Source organism: Chamaea fasciata, unplaced genomic scaffold, assembly GCF_029207755.1.
Source record: "Chamaea fasciata isolate MVZ Bird 193981 ecotype frontalis unplaced genomic scaffold, bChaFas1.0.hap1 SCAF_3, whole genome shotgun sequence".
In the NCBI taxonomy this organism is placed as follows: Eukaryota; Metazoa; Chordata; class Aves; order Passeriformes; family Sylviidae; genus Chamaea; species Chamaea fasciata.
Genome location: NW_027094088.1, coordinates 33,218,974 through 33,242,618, shown reverse-complemented (window position 1 = coordinate 33,242,618; position 23,645 = coordinate 33,218,974). Strand labels below are relative to the sequence as shown.

At 39.9% G+C, this 23,645-nt stretch overlaps 1 protein-coding gene across 1 annotated transcript in view; it reads right to left on the bottom strand.

Annotated features, from left to right (window-relative positions):
- Positions 1–23,645, bottom strand: part of KIF26B (kinesin family member 26B) — a 212,871-nt gene that overhangs the window by 100,627 nt on the left and 88,599 nt on the right. Inside the window, exon 4 of the mRNA XM_066180297.1 lies at positions 2,143–2,326. Coding sequence (XP_066036394.1) covers positions 2,143–2,326 — 184 coding nt within the window. The remainder of the gene's footprint in view (positions 1–2,142; positions 2,327–23,645) is intronic.

The window sequence follows — 23,645 nt, the reverse complement described above, 5'->3', positions numbered from 1 at the left end:
AAATACTGAGAAAAATAACTGGTTTTTAACAAACTCCTATCAAAATATATCCCAACCTCACCGAACAGAACACATAAATGAGGAAAATCAGAAGCAAATAAGCTGGAAATTCCATTACCTCATCTAAAGTTCTCCCAGTCTGACAGATAAATTACATTGTTATCCTGAAGTTATTTACTTATTGTGCCTCGCGCCTATTTCTGACATATTAAAATGAAAATTGTGCTACAGAGGTAAACTGATGGGAAACTTTGATGGAAGTATACAAGCTTCAGGTCATAATTATAAGGTGATTCTTAAAAGAAACCAAAAAGGTGAAAAATCAAACTGGCTTCAAGAAACTGCAGGTTAGACATATTTTTGCTAATGGAAATGCAGAAAAAAATTATTTTCTCTAGTATGACTATATGAAATAATTTGATTTACTGCTTTGAAGAAATGTGTGTCAATGTGCTAAAACCTCTTAGCTACATATATACCTTGATAGTTTTGGGACAGTAAGTCTGAAATGAAAAGAAATTCCTCCTTCAACATGTGGGCTGCAAAATTTCAGCTTTACTTACATAGCTGGAAAGCCTGGAGCCTGTTCTTGTACATTTTGAAGAACCAAATCACAGGTCTGTTTGGGAATATTGCAAAACTGCTTCCCAAGCCCTCTCCACTGGAAACCAGAGGCAAGAGGAACAAGAAAGGTTCTATCAGCTTGGAATGTTACGACAGAGCTATGTTTGTGTCACTGTGTGTAGACCCTTTCCTTGGGACATGTGAAAGTAATAATCAGGAAAAGTGCTGATGCAGACCAAGATGGGAGATAAGCCCCTGTTTCCAAGAACACACCCTTGATTATTCCTCAATGGAATTTTTATTTAGATGTAGCCCATCCCACGCACAGAAAAGTAAGACTCCTGAGAGGTTGGCTTCTATTGTTAATCTCTTCTGTAGCAACTTCTTGTAACAAGAAACAGGTTCAAGTTTATTCCTCTTTCCCCTACTAAAGTCAGAACACACATCCCTATTAAAATTTTATAAGATCATGACATATTCCTACATTTCTTCCCACCCACTTACCAGGCCAGAGGAAAGGAAGGAAGCCCCGTGTAGAAGAATCTCTTTTCAAACAGGCATTAAACCAGCCATGAAAGTAAGATGATTGTTCTTTGAAAGGAAACCCTTGGAACTGCACAGTATAAGAAAGTGAGTTTCCAAAATCAGCAGTGAAAGTTCTGAAGCCCATCCTATGCTCAGCAGTCCTAGATCATACATTAAAATTTCTCTTCTAAACAAAAACTTTCACAAAATTCATTGTCACTGCTTAGCAGTCAAGCAATATGGAAAAGCCATGCACACAGATGCTTGCATGAGAAAGTACCTTGATTAAAGCAAACTGCTTTTCTCAGCAACTGCATGTGCGTATTCCCAGATGTAATATGCCAGGCTCTCCACTTGTTACTTGTTAGAAAAAAGGGAAGGGCCACTCAGACAAACTACAAAGCAACAGCAAACTATATACCCACCTCCTCCATCACCTCAACGTAAGTGTGCAGCTAAACAACATTTTAAGAGGGTATGATTATGCAGAATGGGAGGAAAAAATATGACAGAAGGAAAATGGAGCAATTTATTATTATCAGCATGGGTTTTGTTCAGGTAAATGTACTGGAAGAAAGCCAGCAAACATGAGCCAGAAGCAAATTACCGTGTGTCCAGACAAGACACCAGTCTGGAAAGCAAAGGGATCAGGAACACAAAATATGCCATAGCAAGCAACCCCTATGCTGTTTATACACAGCCACAGAGACAACTGCTCCCAAAACCCAGAATGGATTTACCTACTGCCAGAATGGACATTAGCTCCATCTAGGAGCACTGTGGTCCCAGTCCAGGTGAATAGCGTAGCTGGGCACTGAATGTATTACTGCTGCACAATTAGGCCTGTCTGTGTTAAGTCAACTTTAGCTTTACTAGAAATTAAGTTGCATTTGTTATCTCAAGTTGTTAAGCCTTTTTGAAGGTGTTCAGGAACCAGCTACAGCAAAGCCAACTGAGATAGGACATGGTTTTTCAACTCCCTTAATGTTTTGCACAAGAATAAAATCTTCTCCCAAAGAAAAGCAGTATTTTAGTGATATTTGCGAGGCCTACCTTGCCCAAACCAGGAGTGTCTTTCACTTTGCTGACTGCCCTCAACAAACATGGTGGTGCGGGGGGTGGGGAAGTCTGAAGGATACTGCTGAAGCAGGTAGAGAAGAGAGGAGAGTCATGAACAGATGATGCGGAGGGCCTGTGCTTCTTCTTTTTGGAAGACAGGTTCAATTTCTGAGCAGCTCTGTGGGAAAAACAACAATAGTAAGCTAAAACAACCTCAAACTCATCAACAAGAACAAATAAAAATATTTTTCAGGTTATTATTTATGTAGGCTCTCAGTTTCGACATCATTGATCCCGATTGTTTTATAATTCTTGTTCTTCGCTCCTTAATACTATTTTACCACCATTGACCACAAAGCTGCTCCAAGTTTAGAGTCTTCATTAAGTAGGGTCACAATCAGGCCTCTGTCACCATTTTATCTGTTGAAACAATTCAGCCTGCAAGAAAGCTCCAATGAGGAGCCAAACCAATGAGCTATATGGCAATTTCTGTTTTAAAATTATGGCAGGTTCACAGAGAATTGTATCTCATGCATAGGTCACTGATTAGAAAATGAATACTTGTGCAGAGTTAATTAGTGATAAACGCTCAGGTGACTCTGCTGAGGTGTAGGAAGCCTTGCACTAGCTGTTCAAAATTTTTGTCACCTCTTAAAATATAAGCCAGTCTAAAAGCTGAAAAACTGTTGACCAATGGAAATATTGCTGTTTGTGATGAGATGGAGACAATCATACAAATTCCAGCTGCATTAACCACTAAGCAGGGGAAATGGTGAAGACTGTTTTTATTAGTATAGAATTATCAGATAAGAATGCTGAAGTTTGTATAGAGTCTGATTAAAAAGCTAAGCTTTTCTGGAGCAGACACATTCAGTACTTCTGTTTTGCAAAATATTTTATTTTGAGAGATAATGCAACATTCAAGTCTTTGTTGCAGCTGGTTTGTCCCAACATTTGTGCATCCTGCACTGCCCAGGGATAACATCAATATTAATCATGCTGCCCCGTGGTTTCCCCTCTGCAAAACAGAGCACTTTAAACAGAGCAGGTCAGCAGGAGTACCAACTCAAAGGAGAGATGGATAGAACAATTTTGTTTGCTTTGGCAGACAAATTGGGACTTAATATATGTATAAAAGCAATCTGTGCTGACAGTAGCTCTCCTTACTTTGCTGAAGTGCATCACTCAAGACCAATAATTCTAAATCCTTCTAAGGATTTAGCTCTGTTATACTGGTATCAGTTTATATTATCCGACTCAAAACTTACAAAAGTAATTACATCATTTTACCCAAAGGAGTCAGGGAAGAAAGACTGATACCCATGCACATACACACACACATATTTCAATATGCATCACTAACACTTTTATGAAGTTGCCCATGCTGAATCAAGATCTTCTATACATCTTAGTCTCACTATAAAATTATTTTAAGAGAAATTTTGTACTCTATGTGCAGCAACTGAAATTGTAAATGGTGGTCAAACATACTGAAAGCTTTACCCCTGTGGTCAAGCTCATTAGTCCAGTTTGAAATACAGAAGAGGCTTCATCCACTGTGGTCATCTATCTGGTCTCACTGACTCATGCCCTGGTGAAAATATATTTTCTAAAAGCTGTTTTCTGAACTGACAGACAGAGCCATTACACCTTTTGCCACTAAATGCTCCTCCAGAATCAGCTGTTCTTTTTACAAAACTGACAGTGTAATACAAACCACTTCTTGACCCAACCAAGCACACAGCCGACACTTTCTTAAAGAAAACACATTGTTGGAGGCACCTGGCCTTTTCAAAATCTTGGAACTATATTGTAGTTTGACAGTTATAACCTATGAGATTGCATACAAATGGAATAACCTGCATTTTCCTTATATTTTTGGCCTGTGACTGGCAAAATGTATGAAAAATAATGAATTATTTCTCACAGCTTCATGGGGTTCTCTGTTTTTCCCCAGGTAGAAGAAAACAATGCATGGCAGGCTAGAGCATCATTTACAAGCCCTATCAGACTGGATTGAATTTTGAAGGGGGTCAAAAAGGCAATAAGCATCAGATCATTCCCAGAGTATTTAATTGGCAAGAGAAGGATAGTTTAACCACATGTAGGCTGCAATATGACAAAAATACTGTGGCTTTCTTGTGAGTACATTTGTGTAAGCAAAATCCTTCGGCCTGAGTGGCTAGCATTGCTCCAAACACAGCTGTTCATGCCAGCTGATACTGATTTGGCTCTGTAATCTAGCACAGAAATTCACATATTTTACCTTTCCAGGCAAGTCAGAGGCCTGGTTCTCTCATGCAGACACTCTGGATCACCATTCTCCTCAGGCAAAGCACCAGGCTTAACCCTGGGAGACCCAAGGGCAGCGCAGCTCACAGCCTGCACAGCTCTGCCAGCAGCTCTTTAGGCTCTGCTCCCTGTACAGAAGCCAGCTATTTTATTTTTTTCACTTAATATCTAGTATAATAGGGCTCTGATTTCCACCTGAGACTCTGCATACTGCTGCAGTAATGGTGATGGCAGTGATGGCAGCATGGCTTTATGTACTGACAATAAGCAGATCATACTCCAGGTTATATTAGCTCCCACTTGAGCCAAGTGATATCAGCTATGGAATATGCAGGGGTGGGCAGGGGACTCCAGTGCACTGCAAACCACTTCCCCACCGTGTGTGGTATGGCTGTGGTAGGGATTGTGTCCACAGAGACACGTAAGGAACTTGATCCAAATTCAATTTTCAAAGGGCATAATTTAAACTGCATTAGACCACTGTGTGAACACCCTCATTCACAGCAGAACTGTCTTTAATGCCATTTTACTGAATTACCTTCCAAAAGAAGGCATATTTAATCCAGTTTAGCTAATATACTTTGGATTAACGCCTTCAGATAATTTGGACTATTTCTTTCCTGTGAGTCCTGATGCAAACAAGCAGCTGGAGACTTTTTGAAGGTTTACAAGATTTCTGGCAGAGGAAATAATCACGAGATCAAGAGTTGAAATTGCAGGAGGGACATTAGAAAGCTGATTAAAGTTCAGTCCAAATAAAAGTAATACATTGCCCTGGCAGGAAAGGGGAGCTGCTTTGAAAGCCCACCTGATCCACAGAAAAGACTGAGTTAATTTCTTGAAAGGACATTCTCTGATTTTTGTTTTATAAAATAAAACTTTAATGATGTATATCTTTGGACAATCAGAATAGTTTTCACACCCCACCTATGCAGAAATGGTGATATAGTTCTTCCCCTTAAAACTTTACAAGCAGGCTGGGATTTTCAAACGCAGGCTTCTAAATTATTGCTAATAAAATTCAAGGGACACTTGTTTAGCTTGATAAAAGATTTTTTTTTTCAGCAACACATCATCCAAGACAAAGTTAAAACTTTAGGATTGTCAAAGTAGAGGTCAGTAGGCCCACTAAGTTCATTAGATCCAGAAGGAGGTGGAACATTAAGTGGATACTTAAAATATTATTCACACTTGTGTAAGCAAAGATCACTGATAAGTAACACTGACTGACGCGCTCCATCATCTGTGATATCTGAAGAGATTTCCTTAGGTGTGTATCTCTGTATAATTATTCCTTACTGGATGTTCATACCACACTAAGATGCATCCAGTACTAATTACCCTTGGAAACACAATTCCATTAAAGAGGCTACTGAGCTGGCATATGAGTTTCTCTGTCAAAATAGGAATTGAAATTTCATTTTCATGTCCTGTTTTCCACAGAAGAAATTACCAACAAGCTGCGGATGCTAAACCACCATGTATCAACTAAGTTTATTGTAAATATTTACAATTCTAATTTGAACTAAAAATCTACTTTTCTTCTTTATTTGGAGATAAACATTCCATTTTATAATAAAAATATTCTTGGCTGGGTACACCATTCAAGGAGTAAGGAATGAACTTTATCTCTGCCAGGGATGGCTTACCAGAGCCTTGATTTGACAAGCCCAAAGTAGGTTAATGACCTTCCCTAGCAAGTAAAACTCTACTTACCCAAAACTGCCTTGCCTACTGTATCTTAATAAATGTTGGAAAATAGATGGAAGTTGAGTTTGGAAATCAGTCTTTTGGACAAGCTCTCTAAGCATATTTGTGCAGCTCTATCACCATTTACAAAATATACCTATATATCTGTGTTCAGCAGTGTTGGTTACCCAGCATGAAACATCCATATCCTATGGTCTCAGGTTGAGGCCCCGTAAGGGAAAGACACCATTATCCAGCCACACACTCAAAACAACAGCTTTATTGATGTTCTTTTTTTTTTTTTTTCCTAACCCAAGACATAATTCCTCCTGCAGAAAAAAAAGCAGAAGTTTTTGAGTGTCACCTACAAAGTAAAATGTAATCTGTGTAATATTTTAGTTAATGGACTGTGCTGGTTTCAGCTGGGGTAGAGTTAATTTTCTCCCCAGTGGCTGGCGTGGGGCTGTGTTTTGGGTTCGTACTGAACACAGGGTTGATAATACAGAGCTGTTATTGTTGTTGCTGAGCAGGGCTTACAGAGCCGAGGCCTTTGCTGCTTTTCCTGCAGCCACCCACACTGGTGAGGAGGCTGGGGGTGCATGGGAGCTTGGGAGGAGACACAGCTGGGACAGGTGACCCAGACTGACCAAAGGGATGTTCCAGACCAAATGGCATCATGCTCAGTGTACAAAGTGGGGGAAAGAAGGAGGAAGGGGCGGAATGTTCGGAATGTTGGTGTTTGTCTTCCCAAGTGACCATTATGTGTGATGGGGCCCTGCTCTCCTGGAGACAGCTGAACACCTGCTTGCCCATGGGAAGCACTGAGTTAATTCCCTGTTTTGCTTTGCCTTTGTGTGTGGCTTTTGATTTCCCTATTAAACTGTCCTTATCTCAACCCTGAAATTCTCTCATTTTTACCCTTCCCATTCCCTCCCCAATCCCACTGGTGGGGGAGAGAGCGAGTGGCTGCCTGAGGCTTGCCAGCTGGCTGGGGTTAAACCACAACACTGATAGAATGTCAAACAAAGGTAAACTGGAATCCTGCCATTAGTTTTGATTATTTCCAAACAATGTTTGCCAAAGTGGTTTCCAAGTGTATTTTCTGCTTTGGGAAAATATATTTATATTAAATGAGTCATCATATCATATAAAAGTCTTCATGTAGATGGAAGGTAAAAACCAATGGGACACAGCAAATTTACAACCTTTTCTGTGAGAAAAGCCAGTCTCGATTTTCAGTCACACGGAGTCCCTAAACAGTGTTTCATCCAGGATCTTTCATTACTGAATTATATCACCTATATGCTGCCCATACAAACTGCACACAATGTACTAAATGGGGTGTTCACATTTTCTGATTATAGGGATCTAACCTACCTTCTCTGAATTTTCACCAAAATTTATTCTATTTCTTCCACCCACCTGCATAGGTGATGCAGGCTCAGTAAGGCTGACCTGACTATTACCACCAAAAGCAGAGACCTCACACCTGCTACTGCCCTGTCTGCATACTTCCTTTCCCTCTCTTGCTTCTTTCCTCACATTTATTTTGGCTTGGCTGCTATTGCTTTAACCTCCTAAATGGGCTTGTGCCAGGGGTGTTTTAAATCATACTTATTTGACACGGCTAATATGCCTGAATTATTATGGCAAGGTCTTTCCCAGCCTTAAAATCTGAGGCATGTGGTATAAAATGTGGTTTCATGTAAATCTCATATTTCTATCTGGAGGGCAACAAATTGGCCAGGAGCCATGGCTTCCTCTGTGGCATGCCTTACCTTGCATCTCCTAAAGCAAAGATACTTTAGAGATGCTTTAGAGGATGTTTAGCCCATGAGCTATCAGCTTGTCTGCCACCTCTCCACCATCTGCTGCGATCCCAGGGATGCCACCTGGGAAGCTTGTTCAAGAAGCAAGAACAGCCTCCAAGAGCTTCTCATATCTCTACATGGAACAGTTTTTCTCACTCCGAGTGAAAGCAAAAAGACAGAGTGATAAATCTTGCAGCTGGCTTGCCATGTCCCTTCTCAGTCCTCGTTCCCTGCCTTCCAACAGGAAGCTACAAGCTATAAACAAGAATCAGGACAAATTTATTCCACTTTAATTCTCAGGGTGGCCAAACCCAGGGCTGTGGTGCTGCAGCCTAGTAAGATATGTAAGGAATGAAATAAAAATCCTCAGAGGAACATTTTCAGGATTTGTAGTTCCAGTAAGATTCTTAGTATTTGTGTTTAATTATTTTACAATGCCTTTAAAATCTGGAGATAATTTGAGCTTTCTGCTTATTCTGTAGAAGGTATAATAAACATCTCTCTAATGCCCAGTAAACACTTGCCCCCTATTGTTCTCTTTATTTTTATGCATGCATTCAATTTCATAGCAACAATAAAGCTGTCCCAGGCTGTAATCTTTCACATCTTGGGTGGCAGTTCAGATATTTTGGCCACAGTGCTTTATTGACTGCACTCTCCTGAAGAACTGTACTGAAACTGCCAAGAAACTCATTATTTTTAACTTATTTAATTCTAGAAGAGTCAAAATAGTACTTCAAACTTTATTCAGGATAGGTCTTATAAAAGCTGAGGACCACAGGTAAACTCAGTGAAATTAAAAGCACAGACACACTCTTATATCAGCTTCAAAGTTGAGTAAATTCACTGACAACAGAGCTGCTCCTAGAATGCACCAAAACAAAGATGAGGAATATGCTTGCAGACTGATAGCTTAATAAGAAACTCAAAGCTCTACACAACTGTACCGTGGGACAGAGAACTCATATTCTACACAGCTGTTATTTGAGGGAAACTCTCAGTTTTAAAGAAGGAGGACATGACAAGATCTGAAACAAACCCTTTCTCATGTCATTACTGTTTGATTCACAGCATTCTCTTCACCAGGTAGCACTGTATTGCAGCAGAGATCTTTTTATCTAACCTATAAGTTCCTGGAAAACTCTGATTTGGTGATAGATGTCTTTCTGCCTTTGGTAACAGGATCATTCATTAGCACTCATGCATAAAGGTAATGTTGGCAAAAAAATGTAACAACTCAAATGAACCATCACATTTGGAATTTCTACAGAGCTCATGCCCCTGTCCTTCAATAGTACCTATCAAGAAAACTACATCTTGACTCAATATCTTCATACATTTAGCTAGAGAAATATCATTTCTGATTACTTTGCTTTCTTTTCCTCTCCATTCTCTTCTCTTAGAATGGTTCCTAAATTTCAGGCATTACAACCAAGGTAGTGGCCACACACATGATAAAAATTACCAAATTCACCTTTTCTGCTGTAATATTGACTGCAGACACACATAATAAACTTGAATTTTTGGAGAAAAAAAAAGAATGGTTTTGGTAACCAGCAGAAGAACCCAACCATATGAAAAATGCTCAGCAATCAAACAAAGAAGAGAAATAACTAGGCAATTTTTTTAAAGAGTGGGTAAAGGTTGTTTCCACCATTAATCTAGTTTACTTTTCTCTGTGAAAAAAAGGTTTTATAAAAAAATGGAAGCCAGACAGATTACAGTGCTCGCATTATCCTTTTTTTAGAAAGCTGTGAGGATCAATTGGATATGTGACACTGCATGCTTAATGCATGAAGCAAGCTGACCCATTATACTTGGATAAAATAAAGTAAGATGTTTAGCACTAGTTTAATATAGGAAGAAAACCAGATATATTTACTATAACTCGAATTAATTCAAATGTCTTTATCACTTACCACCATGGTTACTTGACAATCCATTTTCAGACCAGAGTAGCCTTTATTTCAGTAACACAGAGCTGAGGGCAAGGGCTCTGGTATCTTCCAAGGAAAGGTCAGAAACAGGCTCCATCCAGCTCAGCCTCTGGATGTTGAGAAGTATTGCCTATTTATACTGACAATTTATTTTGCAAGGTTCCAGCATTGCCACACATAATAAGGGAGGAGGGATGCACTGTTTTATCTTTGTACTGTTACTGCATACTAACAAGAAATAGACACAGACTTTACACTTGTTAACTGTAAAATATCAAAGATATAGATGTACAGCTACACTTCCTTCTCGTGAAAGTTCCCTACGTAATAGCTGGCAGATTTTCCCTATGTCTGAGATAACACAAGAAATGCCAAACCATTGGACTGGACTCCTAGTTAGATAGCCCCTAACTGACTCTCCTCATGAGCAGCCATGACAGCCCAAAAACATGACTAATAAGAGCTTTGCAGTGTGGGGCCCACAAACCACTGGCCATTTAATAACAGTCCTCAAAATCACATAAAGAAAATTCTTAAGCTGTAAGTTTTATGGAGCTTATATGATTACAGTTATTCTATTACCTTGAATGCTAAAGCCTGACCACATACTGCACAGAAAGCCATTCTGCTTCATATCTGCCCCATTCAGCAAAAACCTCTCATAACACCAGGAGAGAAAGCAGCCAGCACGCAGATTCACAGTCCATTTTGTCATTGTTTAACTTTCCAGTTGGCAGGACCATAAAAAGGTTAAAAGGCAGGTATGTTTTACAGGGGGTTTTGCCTCATCAATATTTTTGAGGTCAGCACATTTAAAATAACACCAGCATACAAATGGTAAATTATTCTGACAAGGCAGATGCACTGAAATTCAATGCACTAAGCCCAGCTCTGACAAGCCATCTCCTGTCATAGTAAAAAATATTTCCTCTAAGAGTTCCTGTTAGTCTTGCCTTGTACTTAAATAAGTCCTCACCACGAGATGGTGATAATTCTTTCATACAAGTTGTTTTCAGCTACTGGAGACTACAACAATTATTATAAATAACATGCTAAGGTTGAAGTCTGAGGTCCTCCTCTCAGCAGACTAAAATCAGTCCAGTCCCAACAGCCCATAAGCAAAGTGGACAAAACAAAAGAAAGAAATTTTATGATCCCACCTTCCTAGAGATAGGCTGAAGCACAAAGAAAATCATGAATGGTGGGAAATAACAAATTCATCCAGATTTTCTTGGCAGATTCACACAAATAGTTACTGTGGTTCTGGAGATGCCTAACAGCGTCCCCACCAGGAGGGTGCCCAGATAATGGACTTGTGCTCCACACCAGGGTATGGAAGGAGAACAGGATCTAGTGGGCATATGCTGAAGCAAGAGGAGTTTGGACACGGTGTAAGGAAAAGCTTTTTCACCCTGAGGGCAGCCAAGCAACACTGTGAAGTTTGTGTGCTTGGGGAAGCTTAAGACCCAAATGGGTAAAGGCCTGGGCAATGTGATCTCAGAGCTGAGCCTGCCCTGAGCAAAAAGTTGGTAGAAACATCCTGAGGTGCCCTCCAGTCTCCATGATCCAATGATGCTATGAAAGAAATGTTAAGGCAAATCTGTATTCTTTCTTTCAAAATGTACTTTCTCTGAAATTTTTCAACAGAATCACTTGGTGACAGTCTCAGAAGTTTATGAAATTCAAAATTAAAGCTTTAATTTTTAGAATATTAATCTAAATTTAAGTGGAGAAATGCCAAACTACAATTCCAAACTGAAAAAGGTAATAGCTACTTCTTTTTGCAAGGCTGTAACCAAAACACATTAAAAAACTTCTTGATTATTGTTTATTTTCTGGCAGGACATTAGCTAATCAGAAGCTGATGAATTTAGTTTAAATCCACATTTCTTGCTGAAAAAAAATTTCACCCAAATTTCACCCACATCACTTTCAATCTTTTGTGATAAGACCTTCCTCTCTCTGTCTACTGAAGACTCAGGCAGTAATTCTACACAACACTAAATGTCCTCATATCCTACCATTTGCAGGGGAAGTCCCATGTGCCCAACCTCTTGCAGGAATGCGCAGCATTCTGCTGGCTAAGACCCCATCTCCTGTGGGAGCTGACCTTAATATTTAACCTACTTTAATCATGCTGCAGAATGATTATGAAAAATTATGAAACTGGAAAACACTATTAGTGTTGGCAATTACTGATATTTTTAAAAGAAACCTTTTGTTCTTTTTTTTTTCCAATTTCCAGTAAAGTGAAATTCAAAAAACCCCATGAAATTAAATACACCACACTGAGTAGTAAGGCGTTTCCAGGAAGAATTGAACTGTACAGATGTGTGGCACAGGCAGCAAAAAGCAGAATTCATGACATGCAAAGCCTTTAATCTGCAGTTCATTGCTTATTACCTGTTCAAATTTCAGTGAAAGCCAATTAATTTCCAGTTTGGAGAGCACTTCTCAGACAGTTGGACAAACTGCTACGCTGAACAAGTTTGTTTCTTAGCAGAAGTGAATTTTTGAAAATACCTCTGGAAGTGGAAAAATAATTAATTTTATATGGCTCAAAATTTTATGCAAAAATGTTTCTCTAAACTCATCTTGTCTCATATAAAAAAGGCAGGGAAATGCATTTGTTGTTTGATTTTACTTCGATCTCAATCTCTTCTGTGATTTGTTGATAGCACCAATATTTGCAGCTCTGTTCCAGCTGAATAAAGTGCCAGTAACTCCTGTTCAATATCGCCGAAATACAGCTGGGAGTGAGGGGTGCAGAGGGGGAGGGACATCAGAGGAATTAGCAAGGATCTTGTCTGCTCTTCCATAACACCAAAGGGACTGAAGTCTCTGAGTCTCCTGGGTCCATGGTAGATATTACAAATACAAGGGGTAACACTACCCAGAAAAATCTTTTGACTCTTAAAATGTCCATGGGCCCCCCTAAGAATACGAGAAACTGTTTCTCACTGTATTTATTTTATACCAGACAGAGTACAGGAGAAGAAGAGGACACTTTCTCCATAAAGAAAAAATTGAGTATACTTTGCTTACCAGAGAAGATGATAACAGAGAGATTAATCTGTTTCTTTTGCCCTATACAGCCACCTGCAGCAAGGCCCAAGCAGGTCAAATGCCCCCTCATCCTTTGTATGCAGAAAGAGAAGTCACTATTTTCCATTCTGGAAATTTGATCACACTCACACATTCGGTATATTGGTCATTTCAAATAGCCTAAACTGGCCAGAAAATAAAACTCAGAATTTCATTTCCAACATCACAAGATTCTGCTCTCGCTTGAAGTGCTTTTATCTGATTTAAACAAGAGAGCATGGAAGCCTTATTGACTGGGTAGTTTAGTTAAAATTAGGCTGATCAACTGATCTGGCATGTCTGGGGTTGCCTCTTGGAATTAAAGAATTCTCCAGGCCCTTCACAGTGAAACATATTCCTGTTGAAGCTTCAGAACAAAATGAAAATATTATTCAATCTGGAAGATATTGATCAATTTTGGACTTTTTCAAGCTGCATAGCTTTATCAGTTTAGGCCTCCTAGGCTCATAACAAACCTCTGCAGTACTCTCTGAGGAGCCTCTAGCAGACTGTCCCCTCATGCTCCCACCCTGATTCTTCTGTGACCTAGTACCCAGCCACTGCAGCTTGCAATCAGCCCTCTCTAAAAGGCATTTTGCAGATAGCAGTATATTATAGCACTTTAATTTCTCACAACCAAAAAACTCCACCCTGCACCCTCTCACTGAGTCGCAGAGTTTAACACCAGTCCTTTGTCTAAAACAGGACCCATCAGACTCACAGTAAAGAGGGGGGGCACAACTTTGTAAACAGCCACACATGAGGTCATGCTCTCCAAAATTAGGTTATTTTTAGTAAATCTTCTGTTTTACCCACTTGCGATATCGCCATAAACTCTGGACATCACTGAAGTAGCCTCATTCAAACAGTCATTCAAGATTGAATGTTACAACTCAGAAGACTGACAAATATTGGGGGGTAAGGGAGGTTTAAAGTACTTAAGCTTGAAGTAGCTGATAACACAACCTTTTTACACCACAATACATAATAGATTTCTAAACATAAACTTTATTCTTTTCCCTGATACAGTGCTTCAGTGGGAAAACCATACACTGTGTGTCCACAACGCAAAAGCACTGCAAAGCTGATATAGACAGACAAGCCACATAAATACACATTTTGTACACCACTTCCTAAACATAAGTCATCCCACTGTAATTTCAACAGTATGGTTACAGCAAATGACTTTCTTAATGTGAAAGTATTTATTCTGGTCAGTTTATTCCTAAACAGCATGGGAAATAAGGAAATACAATGTAAAGTACTACTTAATGATAAATTTGCAATTACTCAAGAGCTGCTCTACTGATACAATTATTTTGGCAAGAAGAAATATGCCCCATAACGAAAATTGTTGCTTTGTGTGTATATGAATGCACACATGCAATACAGCCAAGTTTACTTTCCCTGCACAGATCAACAACCACACCAGCTCTGCATGCACAAATCAAAGAGGAAAAGCCCTGTGGAGCACAGGACAGGGAATCAATCTGGGGCCTTGACAGTGTGAGCAAATGCCTGAGCTGGTACAGCACAGCTCCACACCAGACAAAGCCACTGGCCACAGATCTCTCCCTTTCAGTCATCAATATCACTGACTTCATTTTTCCTTCATTTTAGTATGTTCTCTTGCTGCTATTTTCCATCTGTTGTGTTACCTGTTTTTGCTCTTTGTCTGGTTACATCAGTTCATTTGAATAGGTACTATCAGAAACACAGCAGGCAGATGAAATGCATTCGGCTCGTCACCAACAGTCCAATGCCTGCTCAAGGGTGATGTTACAGTCTTTATGATAAGCTCCTTCCCACTGCATCATCTTCGACTTTCATTTGCTGTTCTGTTCCCCCAGCTAGAGAGCATTTATTCTCCCCTTTGGATTTATTTTCTGTTCTAGATACCTATCTCTGAAAATGAAGATACGGAAGGAAGACCCATGGACTATGTGACACAGTTAGTACCAGGACAAAGAGTATATCTGTGGGATCTTTTTGCGTGATTATATTTCACACATCTAACACCGCAAAGAGACACATTCTAATCACATTAAATTCAAATCAATAATAAAAGGGGCAGTTTCAATGACTCTCTGGAGATACAATCGTGCTCTAAAGCTCACTCAGGCAAATCTTGGGTCATTTGTTTCTAAATGTATGATAAATTTCCTCTGCAAGTTCAATTCTGCAAGAACCCAGGCATCTCCTGGGGTATGTGATACATGCCTTTAGCTCCTACTGAGACTAACGGCACCTTAAGAGGCTGGACAAATTTCAGGAACAGGCATTTTCCAAATTATAACAGCAATTCCTGTCTGAGGACTGGATCCAATACCATAATGTATGCCCTGTATTGCTGCTGAAAGAAAAAGAAGCACAAAATATTCATTCTTTTGAAGAAGGAGAATACAGAAAGCCCTAAAGTTAGAACACAAGGCAACCAGCTCATGCGTGGAGCTCATCAATACAATTCTTAGGAGGCTCCCAGGAAAAAGTTGGCTGGAGGGGCAGCCAGCCAAACTGGGGTTACCACGATGTGTGTTACGAGGGCAAGACATGATTACGCTATCATTATTTACCAAGCAAGATACAGAATTTTTTCAAGCATGACTGAATTGCATCTGCCCTTGAACACCTGGCTGGGAGTAAAACTGGCTCACAAGCAGAGAGAGGCTGGCTGCCTTTGCTGCAGATAAACTCACTATCATGAGAACTTCAAAGAGCAAGGCATTTAGTAATTAAAGGAGAATAAATATAGGGCATGTGACCATGCCATTTCCCCTTCACTATCTGATGCCACAGGAAAGCATGGAATGACAAAAACAAAGCTTGTTTTCATGTTCTTTTCTACCAAGACTAAACAAGATTATAGGAGAAGCAGACAGGCAGTCACATTGACAGCGCAGTGATATCGGGAAGCTGGTTGGGGGGAAGAAAAAAAAAGCACCAACTCAAAAAATCTCTCAGCAGTCTATTTTAAGGAGGCATCTTATATAACAGGAAACTAGCACAGTTATTCTGGATTCCTGAACACCGTCTGCCACACTGCCACAAGCAAAGGAAGTATAAAGAAGTTTGTGACATCATTTGAAGACTGTTAGTTTTAATTAGTCTATAATAATCATGGTTACATAAATCCTTGCAGGTTGAATTAGAGGAAGAAAGTGCCATGGAGATTAAGCCTACTTAATATCTAAATCATTCCCAAGCTGAGGGGAAAATAGATTTTTTTTTATTCTTTTGCAAATGGCAAGCTCAGACGTGAGGGTGGCGATCAGTGTGTGGTATTTACAGGCACTAACCACTAACACTGGTCTGAACTCTTCAGGGCAGGAATACACACTCTCAGGGAGGCAAGGGACAGGTGGCTGCTCCTTGGCAAAGGAGTGCTTTTCTGTCCAAAAGCTATGGAGTGAAGCATCAGCTGTCCATGTACAATTTGGCAGGAACACTAGAAGGGTCTCTCAAGGTTGTGGTACAACAGTGGCTCCTTAGCCACTACACCAGCTAGCCTGCAGGTGCTACTTTGGTGCCCAAAGTTAGTGCTACCAAGCGCTAACACACCTTCTCTACCTTTTCTCTCTACAAGAACAGCCACATAACACAGGGCTGGATGGAACCCTCAGTTTCTTAGGTTTCTAGTTAAAGGGTTAGAATTTGGCTAATAACTTTGGTCACAGACAGTGTTTAGGACAAAAGGGTGTACTAGAATTTTAAGAAGACCAGTGAAACATTTCTGTGTCTTAAAACCACACATGCATATTTTTTTGTTAAGCTTTAGCATAGATGTAAAGAGAAATAAAATTGTCTGTTACTGGTTGCAAAGAGTGCTGTGTCTAACTCAAACCAGAATTTTGATAGTTTCATTTCTGATGCCAAACTAAAAGACAGTTATTCATATAGCTACTTTGCTAGCCTGATAAGAATTAAAGAGGAATTATATGGACGTTACCCAGGTTTATGGAGCTTTACCCCAACCAACCACCATCTGCTTCTCCAATGGCCCTGCAGGTGTATAAATCAGAAATAGCCCATATCCAGAAAAGGAATGCCACATAGAGACTTTGCAAACCTCAAGAAAAGAAAACATAATTTAGTTATTAAGATGTAACTGTGCATAACACATCTGGGGCAAATTTTCAGGAAATCTAAGTTAGCTTTGCTCCAAAACTTCTGTGTGATTTCATAGCAGCTGTTTCATGGAGAGTTTGAAATTTGTCCCACTCTTTATCCCCATTAGATACAAAACTAAAAGCTTCCTGATCCACAAATGAGTGCTAAAATAGCAGAAGAAAAGATGAAAGGATGAATGTTAGGTCAGCTAATAAAAATATAAATAATATTGAAACTTGCAATTACTGAATATTACTGTGTGTAAATGTAATGCTTTACCAGTTTTTATCCATTTATTTCCTGGTATGCTGACTCAAAAAGAGAAAGACCCATTTAGAGAAAGACCCATGTAATATTAAACCCACCCTTCATGAAAAAGCCTCTGTATACCCCAGTGTTAGGAACTTTTCACAGTGACTAATGTCTAAACCAAGGAAACATTGTTTAGATTATACTTTTTAAATGGGCATATTGAAATTTATAAAAGAAGCAAAGAAGGTAACAAAATTCCTCCAGTTCCCCATCCAAATAACTATAATCACATTAATTATATTGCCTTCCATTCCATCATTATCATTACCACATTATGGTTAGAAAATCAAATGCAAGAAACTTTTCTTTGTGTCTGACAACAAAACATTTTGCTCAGATGTTCCTAGTTAGAGCTGTAGTCTCCTTCAGAGAAGTACAACAGTAGCGAGGTGAAGACATGAAGTTCCCCAAATCTACAGAGATGGTACAAAGCTGGAAGGAATGGTAGAGTTACAATTCCCTGGGCAAACGCTATTACTGCCTAGCAGACTTCACCTGAGGAGGTGTCTTGACTGAATTTCACAGTAACTTCCCATCCCACAGGGTACCCACTCTAGCAATGCTTTTCTCATTTATAGGAGGTTTTAAATAGCATGTTACAAACTTCTCCCTGCAGCTTTCTGAAAGAAGCTGCATCTGTTTCTTTCTTCTATACTATCCAGCAAGTAGGAGTGGCTATGAAAGAGCAAAACACGCAGCATGTGTGTAACTGGGAGAGGCAGAGAGAGATGCAAACACCTGCTGGGACCCCATTTAACCGGTAACCCAAGAATTCCCTTTCAGAGGGCTGAAGAGGTTAAGCCTTTACCCATTTCTTTAGACACACATGCACAGAATGTAATTTTTACTTCTGCAATGCAATGAGCTAAATATAATTTACATAGCAAAGTACACATAAACTGAAATAGGCAAAGCAAGTATCTCTTGTATAGGTGCAAACCTTGGCTGTTGGAACAGCTGATGGAAACGGCATGTCCAATTACTTCAGTTCAAAAGCCAAGGCTCACATGTCACAGCCAAGAAGCACCATAGTTCCCTCTGCTGCCCTGCTGGTCATGTTTTGTCATGTTGGGAGAGCAAGCTAACCCCTGAAGGGCTGCCTTTTTAGCCTACCAGTGATCCAATTTACAACACTGACCCACAAAGACTTACACTGGCACAACATCCAGAAGGAATAGGAAAGGAGGTCAGTAATAAACAGTGGCATGAAATCAAGATGTTGCCAGAAGCATGAAGATGAGTGATTCTCTATGCTGCTCTCCTTTTCTGTGCCACCACAGTTCTTTCTTTGATCTTCCTTCCAACTGTTGCCATAACATGGCTTTCAATTTCATTTCTCTAACTGGTTTGATTTAAGCATGTTTGCAAAACCTCTCCTGAGATTTTAGAATCACTGTTGCATGTCTCCTTATTCAAATAACAATGGAGCCTGCTCCTGAGGACCTCAGGCCTGATTTTTCAGTACCTTGCAAACTCATTACTTGTTTACACCCTGCATAAAATTCAGATGTTAAAGCATTATAAACTCAGGTGGCCTCAGTATAAATGTTTGCACAAGAGGCAGAATGTCAGAGCAAGTGAAGCATGCCCTCGTGGCAGCAAAGAAACACCCCAAGCAACACTACACCACCTCCCTACAGCTGGAAGAAGCTCCAGCAATGGCACCTGCATAAGCTCCCTGTAGGACCATGTTCCTACAGCACACACAGCGGGCACACACACCAGTCTGCCCCAAAGAAAGACACTGCCAGAGGCAGCACCAGCACTAAGCGGATGTGACTGGTAGCAGCGTCAGGAATACGTCACTAAGGGACAGTGGGGAAGCCACATGCTCCTCAGACACAGCTGTGCCTTGGACGGGCAGAAAGGTCTCAAGGACTCCATGCTGTTTACAATTTCCCTGAGGCTCCCTTCTTTTCCAGGTAAAAACGTGTATCAGTGCAGCCAAATAGAAGAGATTCTGTTCAAAGCAAAATTGTGAAGGCCTAACCAACAATAAAAAAAAAGTTATTATCACATATATTATTTGGTGTCCAAGGTGCTGGTGGTTCTGAAGACTCCTACTAGGACTTTTAATATCAAAAAAAATAAATAAAAGCTGTCGTCCCTGGCACATCTGCTCCCAGGCAGTCAGGGCCAGCCTCTCATGGCACAAGGGCAGCTGTACCTATTCAGGAATATCTGCCAATATACTTTGGAATTTAAACTGATTCCTCAGTGAAAAAAGCTTCCAAACATCAAGGAAGAAAAACAGGTCCACAGACATGTTATTCCTTCAGAGAGCATAAGGGTGGTGGACCCCTAGACCTTTTCTATTCCTTCACACTAAATTAAGACTGCTCCAGTTGTGTGTGTGGTACTTTACAGCCAAGTGTTTAATACAGGGAAAAGTCAGGCTCCCACACTTCATGAGGATGATTATTCCAGGGGGTAATAACTGAACTCTCATACAGGAAATTGTTCCCAGTATTGAGATTAAGTTCTTCTTTGCCTAAGTTCCTCAATTTACTTATAGCTACAACTCATCCTTTATGCTAAATAATTCTTCTTTCTCTTTGCAGGAGTTCCATCCCTGAGATATTTGTGGGCTGTTCTATCCCTTAGGCCATATTAGTAACCACTTAGCAAAACTATACTCATTTAGTCCTTTTTGTTAGTACTCAATAATTATTCTTAATCCCCTCCCCTGAACTCCCTGGTTTCCCAATCTCTCTCACAACACTGTAGCCAGTATTCCCCGTGCTCCTGCATCGTAACACTGGAGAGAGGAACTCTCCTCTCCTCATCCCAGTGTACCCAGAAATACCGAATGCAGTTTAACTCTTGCACACTGCATCTCTTTGTCCCTACGTCTACTTTAGTGTTATTGCTTCCCAATGCCATATCTGGCTTCCCTTACCCACACAGCCAGCCCAGCTGGAGCAAAGCCCACAAACAGGATTAAGAGTTGGCTTTCGCCTCCATCTCAAACTGTGTTCACTTCTCTTAAATACTTTTTTTTCTTTAAAATTCATTGCTCTCTCAAGGTTTAGTACAAAGTTCTCTGCTGCAGTAATAAAAGGGCTCAGTTTTGAAAGGTTTTTTGCGTAGTTTCAGTATTATCTAAAGCTACTGGAGGTTAAGCATCTAAATACCTAAAATCTGGCTTAAATACTATTAACAACATATCGTGCTCAAGCAAATACACTTGAGAATTCAGAGACTGATATTTAGGAATGAATTTTCTTTCCAAGAATGGTATTTTCAGTGCTGCATAGTTTAGTTCCAATTACAAGGTAGGTATAATTATGTCTCACTATTGCCCTAATTATTTTTAGAATTTCAATGATGCTGTCACCATGGGTGCTTTTCAGTAAGTTTTGGCTTCAAAAAAAAAACCCCTGACTTCTAGAAAATATCAGCACTGCCCTGATGCAACTAATGCCCATAATAATTGACTAGTATTTAACAAAAACACTGATTCTGAGTATTCAGTGAGGCACTGCCTCACCAAAATAATGTGAATTCACTGCGGGTATTAGTGGCTTTGGCTTATACTGCTAAAGGCTCCAAAATGCTGAGATGACACTGAATCACACTGACACAAAAGATGGGTATAGAGGCAAGGACTGGGGAGCAGGAACAGCAAATATCTACAGGGTACACCTTACCTCCCACAGAATTAATCCTTCTCTCTAGTTACAGCATACATTAAGAGAGTAAGAACAAACTCTTATCCCTTTCTCCACCCACTGGGAATGGGATGCTTTGGAGAAGTAAAGAGAAGGCAGGGAATATGAACAGACTTCTTTGCTTTGCGCTTGCCTGAAGGCAAAGGTGAATCCTGCCCCATTTCTCCCACAGCCTCAGCACACACCTACGTAAATGAAGCTCAGTCAGAGACCTCTGCAACATAAGCAGCAAGGTAAGGCAAACCACAAGCATGACAAGATGAGAGATGATGACATAAATGCTCATCTGCTGAGCAGTCCTGCTGGTTAATAGAAAACATCTATCAGAAAAACAACTTCCACACTTAGAGAGCAGCTTCAGCTGAGTATAGGAACTGCATCTTGTGCACAGGTGTCCATAGCTACTAAAATAACAGTATCTGCCTAGGATGAAATGAAGAAACATTACCTAAAGATGTATTTACTAGATCCAAATATAACTGACAGGTCAACATATCTTTTACTAGGTGTTCACTTCAGAATGTCAGAAAGGTGATAAAGCTCAGAGGAGACTTGACTACATCAGTGAAAAACTTTGCTTTCTGATGACACTCTAAATGTTCTCATCACTGTTTAAATGGTGGGTCAAAAGATCAACAAAATAACCTTGGCTGGCATAACATTCTTTCTGTAGCAGGAACATGACTATCCTGACCATTTATATTATGAAGTCCAAATGTCAGATACATATCCTGAGCCTGTGCTCAACTGTCACTAACCTCTGACTTCCCTTCAGATTCAAGTCACATTTTATCTTTTGTGTCTGTCTCTAAAAAAGTCTTCTAGGGCTTTTTTAGATCCTACCTTCCATGTCTATAAAGTTTACACCCAATTTGTCTATAAGTATGATGTGGTACACAGTAATGTAGAACTGATCTATCCAGCAATCATTCTATTGCAGTTGGCTAAGTTGAAGAAGTCCTCTGGAAAAATGGTAATACGAACAAATAACCTTTTTCCAAAATTAACATTTTTGTACTGTCTAAATTTAGAGATTTTTTTTTCCACCACTCCTAACAAAATTTTCATCAATTTGTTTGCTGAAAATCTACTGTGAACTAGATTATTAAATAAAGGTGGTTAGACCTTAAGAAACAGGAAGAAAACTAGTTTGATGCTGTTTACAGCTTAACGTGTTCTCTGCAGTTGAAGTACTATAAAGGCAAACTTTGGTACTAAGGTACTAAACTCAACACTAAATTCAGACTGCTGAAGAAATGCCATTCCAACCCAGAGGAGGACTTGCATGACAATATTTCCTTCATTTCTGCAGGGTATTTCTTCCCCTGTCCTCATCTTTTAGGGAACCGATAGTGTGCAGCTGGTCTTGGCCAGGAAGACACTGTGCCCCACGTGACTGGCCAAGCTGATGATGCATGGATTGCTGCTTGAACCAGATTCAAATGAACCACACAGCTCTGTACTAGAAGTCAGAAGATGTGTTTATTCCTGGCTCCCACAGAATTTCTTGCATTTCCTCAGAAGCTACAAGCTGTTCATTATAAAGAGGACAGTGAAATAAACAAGTGTGAACTTGATCCAGAAGTTATTTCTGTTCTGCAACAACTGCTGCTTAACTCACCAACTCTTTGCCACTCAATGATGTCCTGCCTTGCAGAAGCTCTTGACCTTTTGATTCTACTCTGGCTCCCCTACTGCAGTGAAGCGTCCTTTGCTTCTTTAGCTGAAGCTGGTTTTGCTTCACAAGAGCACAGCTATGATGTGGCAGGCATGACCACAGCAGTATCTGGTAAGTCCTGGCAGCGCTGTACCAGTGTGTCCATCATGGGGCTTCTCAGGTGCTGTCCTAAACCACAGTCCATGGCACACCTGTGACATTTTGCATTGTGTGTGGGTATGGACAGCATCTCACGTTCACCCGTCAAGCCACTTAAAAGGCAACACTTATGGATCTTGAAGACCTTTTAGTGAAAGAGGCTGCTTAATTCTTTCTACCCAACAACGTTAACCAGGATGTGAAGAGAAAAACTCCAGGGCTAGGAAGATGTCAGCCAGAAGTACCATGGGGAGCCTATACAAGCCTTTGTGGCAAGAAAGGCATTCCATGACATGAACGTGATCCCTGAATAATTAGATTAAAATTTTCTGCTGACAATCCCCATAGAAAATAAAAGAAGTGAAAAGAAAGAAAAACACAAAACTGTATTCATAGAAAATTAGGAAAACAAACAGAAATGCAACCTAAGGCAGTGCAAGATATCTAATTGTCACTTGCAAAACAATACCTCTAGTTCATCTTTCTTCTTTTTAAATTGGCAGGATCTAAGGCAAATTATTATAATAATCTAAATTCATTTACATTCTGAAACGACTATAGGAAAAGAAAACAATCTTACAATGAGTAATGTAGTAGTAACAATCAGTGGAGACACGGTTTCGAGGCAACTATTTTAACTACAGTATACGGAGAACATTATTTAGGAGTTTTTCATTAAAATTGATATAATTTTCATTCCGGAAGGCCTTTCATTTAAGACAGCGGATATACTGTATGACTAGACTGAGCCTAGCTCCTCTGTGGGTTGATCTATTAG